The 6,000-nt window shown below is 45.0% G+C and overlaps 2 protein-coding genes across 2 annotated transcripts in view; one reads left to right on the top strand and one right to left on the bottom strand.

Moving 5' to 3' along the window:
- LOC311245883 (adenylate cyclase type 3-like) overlaps positions 1-5,896 on the top strand; it is a gene marked incomplete at both ends in the record, with an annotated part of 29,188 nt that extends 23,292 nt beyond the window's left edge. Inside the window, 2 exons of the mRNA XM_084335910.1 lie at positions 5,289-5,405; positions 5,882-5,896. Coding sequence (XP_084192036.1) covers positions 5,289-5,405; positions 5,882-5,896 — 132 coding nt within the window. The remainder of the gene's footprint in view (positions 1-5,288; positions 5,406-5,881) is intronic.
- LOC311246140 (adenylate cyclase type 3-like) overlaps positions 1-6,000 on the bottom strand; it is a 114,594-nt gene that overhangs the window by 42,483 nt on the left and 66,111 nt on the right.

Raw genomic sequence — 6,000 nt, forward strand, 5'->3', positions numbered from 1 at the left:
CACACACACACACACACACACACACACGCACACACACACACACACGCACACACACCCACACACACGCACACACACATATTCATTCGATTTATATTTAATCTCGAAAGATCCATTGAGAGCAATCTCTCATTTACAGTGACATTGAGAGGCATATATTAATTTATAATTACATAGACATATAACCCACATATAGGGGCGACAGTGGCTCAGGAGGTACACTAGAGCAGTCATCTGGTAATCCAGAGGTTCCCGGTTCGATTCCCGCTCCTCCTGGGCAGCGTGTCGTACTTGAGCAAGGCACATAACCAGTGTTGGGCAAGTTACTTTTAAAAAGTAACTAGTTACAGTTACTAGTTACTTCTTCCAAAAAGTAACTAAATTACTTACTCAGTTACAAATTATAAAAGTAACTAGTTACTTCAGAAAGTAACTATTGTGGGGCGGTCAGGTGGCGTAGCGGAGATTGCTGCCGGATGTTGACAAAGAAGGTTCTATTTCTGAGGTAGGATGTGAACCATTTTAAGTGCCACAAACACCAACTCCATATTGGAGACGGTCAATTAGAATGTTATGGTCTACTGCAGTGGTCGGCAATAGGCATGTTGAGAGTGAATAACAGGTAGGCTATAGGCAGCGAGGTGCAATGTAGCGCTTGCTCAACATGAATAAAGTCGGTGGACAGCGCCTGGTGCTGAAATAGCAAACAAGCAGCGTGGTATCAAATTAAAACACTAGTTCAGTAAGTCATTCAAACTTTATCTTTACGGCACCACACATGTGAACAGTAACAATGCAATTAAACTGACGTTAAATCGGAGCAAAAAAAGATGAATCCGCTTCAAGAAGATGCAGAAGTACTGTGAAGCATAGAATCTTGAAATATGTAGATTGGTTGTTTTCTCTGGACTGCATCTAATCCGCTGTATCTATCTATTTCTCATATATCCATGTCTGTCACTATAGCCAATGGAAATGCTAGAAATGGTCATGTGTACTGGGAGAACCAGTGGAACATTTGAAAAGTCCGCTCCACAGAACGGGCCGTCGGACGCCTGGTTTGCGCGTAATGTAGGATAGACCGATAGAGAGAGGTGCTTTTCTCTGGTTTTATAATAAAATGGCAAAAAGACAAAGGTATAATGTTTGGTGCAAACATGTATTATATATAATAATGGAAAGTAGAAAAAACTGCTTGTTTACAGTTTATTATGCCACCTATGCAGCTCATTTATTTTGATCCATTTTCTGCCTCTGCCACAAATGTATGTCTTAGTTATAAGGTGGTTTGTCACAGAGTTAAAACAAATTTCACTATCAATTTATTAAATTAGCCATTGTTTTTGGTTCTGGCCCGCCATATAATGGCTTGGAAAAAAATGTGGCCCGAGGCCAAACTTAATTGCAGACCCCTGGTCTACTATGTCAAACGCTGCGCTAATTCAAGGAGGATCAATACAGTCACCTGAGTCCATATATAATATATAATAGTGGTCATTAGATACCTTCAAGAGGGCAGTGCTATGGTAAGCCCTAAGCCCAGACTGAAACCTTTCCAGGATGTTATTTGGTTGAAGGTAGGGCAGCAATTGGCAGATATTGACTTAAAAAAAAAATTGACAGGAAAGGGAGTTTAAAGATGGGTCTGTAATTAGTGGGTATGGTGGGGTCTAAGTTGGGCTTTTTCAGGAGGGGCTGAACCACAGCAAGCTTCTTTTTTTTTGTATTATCTTTTCCCCCCTTCTTTTTCCGTTTTTCTCCCCTTCCAATGTTAGTCGTTATGCCAATTCCCAATCCCCTTCCTGGTCGTTGCGCACTCTACCCCCTACCGTCGGTCCGGGAGGGCGGAGACTATCACACGCTTCCTCCGACACACGTGTAGCCAGCCCACCGCTTCTTTTCACCTGGCAGCGCGGACTCTCACTGGGAGAGTGTAACGTGTGGAAGGTCACACTACCTCTCCCAGATCCTTCCCTTGCTGTGCAGGCGCCCCAACCGAACTGTAGGAGTCGCTGTTTACAACGACCAGGACCCACCCACGCCGGCTTCCCACCCACGCTAACACTGCCAATTGTGTCAGTGTGGACGGTCGGCCAAGCCGGAGGCACCACAGCCGGATTCGATCCCACTGGCTCTGTGGTGGTAGACAGACGCTTAGTCCGCTGCGCTACCCGGCCGCCCATGAACCACAGCAAGCTTAAAGGAGCTTGGAACAGTACCAGTGAGAGGTAGAGAGGATGCTGGGACCCGCTATGTCACAGACATCATTCAGGAGAGCAGTGGGGACAATATCGAGGGGCAGGTTGTGGGTTTCAACTCAATATATTGGAGTTTTATGAACGCACAATTGACTAGTGCCTATCTGTCCAATCCATCACGGGTCATTGTACACTTATCCTGTCTCTGCGTAGATTGAAGCACGTTCAATTATGGCATAACAGTGTTGTTGATCCAATAACCAATATTAGACTGCAGCTGGTGTGATGTACACATATAGACCTATAGACACACACTGCAGAGCCAGGGAGTAACTCATTACACATGACAGGAGTACAGTAATCATATATACAAATGGTCACTGTAATCCATTCCAGTTAATTAAAAATAATACAAATAAACAGGTTACAGGTGCTTTTGTTGGTTCACTAAGAAACATCTTGTTAGATAATTAAGAAACATCTCATTAGTTCATTATAACATCTTGTTAGATCATTAAGAAGCATCTTGTTAGTTCATTAAAACATCTTGTTAGATCATTAAGAAGCATCTTGTTAGTTCATTAAAACATCTTGTTAGATCATTAAGAAGCATCTTGTTAATTCATTAAAACATCTTGTTAGATCATTAAGAAGCATCTTGTTAGTTCATTAAAACATCTTGTTAGATCATTAAGAAGCATCTTGTTAGTTCATTAAAACATCTTGTTAGATAATTAAGAAACATCTCATTAGTTCATTAAAACATCTTGTTAGATCATTAAGAAGCATCTTGTTAGTTCATTAAAACATCTTGTTAGATCATTAAGAAACATCCTGTTTGTTATATTTCTACTGGCTACGAGTTCCGCTTTCGCCCCCTATGGGATATCCTACTTGAAACTTCTCACTTCTCTACCTTCTCATCGGTCTGGCCACGCCCACCTCTGGCCACGCCCACCTCCGGCCAGCATATAGCCCAGGTGGGGCGATCAGCTCCCCCTTCCTCATTCTTCAACAAAACATTGCGCTCACAGGCCTTCGGCAGTTTGATACAAGTATTAGTTTTAGAAGTAATAAGAAAATGTCTGAACAGTCGTCAGCGGGGAGGTGTCCGGGACGCTTGAAGCCTTTTTACAACACATCCGCGTTTCCGGGTTCCCGTTTTGCGCTCTGATTGGCCAGGTCATGTGACATGAGTCTGTAAATGTGTATTCTACGTTCTTATGGAATGAATGAGATAAAAAAAAATTATAAAAAAAAATAATGATAATTAATTAATTTTGAGTTAATTTTCATAACGCGATAATTTGCTGTTTAATTAATTAATCTAATTAACGCGATAAACTGACAGCCCTAATATATATATATATATCAGATTGCAACCCGTTTTTTTCCTAGACGTTCACAGAAAGGTATATCAATTTATGGCAATAACGTTCAGGTTTGTTTTACCCATGAGAAGTCAGATGATTGACAGGGGCTGGCGTGAGCTGGAAAGTGTAGTTTTAGGAAATTCTAAAGTCCATCGAAAACCCTGGGTCTCTTCTTTCAAAAGTTTACACACACGTAGGCCAGCTTCCTTTATTTCCATCTAATTCATCCAGTTTCCGCCGGGATGCGCCAAGATATTTATCAACTCATAATTTCGCTAATAAATAACATTTCAAATCATTGGTAAACAAATGTAGTGCTGAAAATATACACTTTGACTGCTGTTTTGATAGGGTTAGGGTCTTTGCTCTTGGCTACATTTGGGGAAAAAACGACATTCATTAATACGGACTGTATTGATCTATTTATGGCGTGAGATTATTGTCGGTCCGGTACCGACCGACCCCGCTCAGGCTTATGGGGTTAAGTTTACAAACGGTTCCCTCTAGGGCGGTTAGGTGGCCGAGCGGAGATTGCGTTCATCACCAGCCCCGGAGCTGAGCTGGATTTGCCTGTTCGAATCCAGCTCACAGCTCCGGGGTTGTCACCAGCTTGGCTGGCCGTCTGCACTGATACAATTGGCTGTATCAGAGGGTGGGAGAAGCTGGCGGGGTGGGTCCGGGTCGTTGTAAACAGCGACTCCTACAGTTCGGTCGGGGCGCCTGCTAAGCGCGGATTGGACGTGAGGGGGATAGTGTGGTCCTCCCACACGCTACGCCCTCTCAATGAGAATCCGCGCTGCCAGGTGAAAAGAAGCGGTTGATTGGCTGGACGTGTGTCGGAGGAAGCACGTGGTAGCCTCCACTCTCCCAGATGATCTGACTGTGGGGGGTAAGTGCGCAGCGACCAGGAAGGGACTGGGAATTGGCATACGACTAACATTGGGATGGGAGAAAATCGGAGGAAAATGGAGGGGGAAAAAGACCAATAAAAAAAAAAAAAAAAAAAAAAAGAAAAAAACGGTTCCCTCTGTGTGCGATGAAGAGTCTTATGTTCCCCTTACACTCAGAGTCATATCTTTTTTTTTTTTTTTTTTATCCACTTTTTCTCCCCATTTTCTCCCATCCCAATTTCGTGTTTCCAATCCTTCCCTCCCCTGTCTTGAACGTTGCTAGACCATGCCTCCCACTGGTCGGCTGTAGTGAGGATAGAAGCCTTGCATCACGTGGCCCTCTCCGGTACACGAGGAGGCAGCCTGTCGCATCTTTTCACCGTAGCAGCTCGAACTCTCAGTGGCGCGAGGAGTAACGCGTGGGAGGCTCACGCTGCCCCCGACGCTTCCTGTTTCCGCCGCACCGGCGTGGCGTCACCCAACCGACCTGTAGGAGTCGCTGTCCACGACGTCCAATCCCCACCCACCGGCTTTCCCACCCTCTAACACTTGCCAATTGTGTTAGTATGACGGCCGGCCAAGCCGGTAGCAACGCCGAGAGCTGGGCTCGATACCAGCATCTCCTGCGTTAGTGGCGAGCGCCTTGCCCACTGCGCCACTCAGCCTTACACTCATATCTAAAGAGAAACATTAGAGAACAAACTGAAAAGCACCTGTTTTACATCGGTCGGAGTCATTGCACCAACGGGTTTCGGTGATTGGCAGACTTACTGGTGCATTCTAATACAGAGAGTGAGGTAAACCTGATGATTGAAATGTGTCTGTGGCAGGTCTTTCCGAAGAAGCTGGTGTCGTTCTCTACCTGGATCGACCACACCCGCTGGGCCAGGAACACCTGGGCCATGGCAGCCATCTTCATCCTTACCATGGCTGACATCGTAGACATGGTGAGGTCTTTGTTTCCAGGTGGTTTCACCAGAGGGGTTTCGACACGGTGTTCAGCTACTACTGTCTACTGTCATTTATTCTCATTTACACTCACTCACTCACTCACTCACTCACTCACTCACTCACTCACTCACTCACTCACTCACTCACTCACTCACTCACTCACTCTGCCCCTAGTGGTGGTTCACAGCCATGGCAGTTCCACTCATGTTGAAATCTGCCCTCGTGCTTCACATGTATGGCATGTTCTTATTCATGTAGGGAATGTGATTTGCATCAGGATAGAGTCTAGCTGGAGTTGGGACATAATTCATTTACTAGAGAGGAAGGCTTTTGTTTCATTCTTAATCGTTAATCTTTTAACCAAAACAATGGTCCATATCTGTTTGATTCCGAGGCTCTTACGTCGTGCCAAGGGTCTTCCAGTGGCTAACGAGTGCACTGGCTGGACTCATTTGACTCATTTGACTCACAGCATCCAGACCTGTAGCCTTAGCATCATGCAGGGAAGGCTATATCTGTCCTGGACTTCTTGTCTCCCCTCTGTCCCTCTCTGTTCCAAACTCTCTCTCTCCCTCCCTCCCTCCCTCCCTC

This window comes from Notolepis coatsorum, assembly GCF_963971535.1.
Source record: "Notolepis coatsorum genome assembly, chromosome: 19".
Classification (NCBI taxonomy): domain Eukaryota; kingdom Metazoa; phylum Chordata; class Actinopteri; order Aulopiformes; family Paralepididae; genus Notolepis; species Notolepis coatsorum.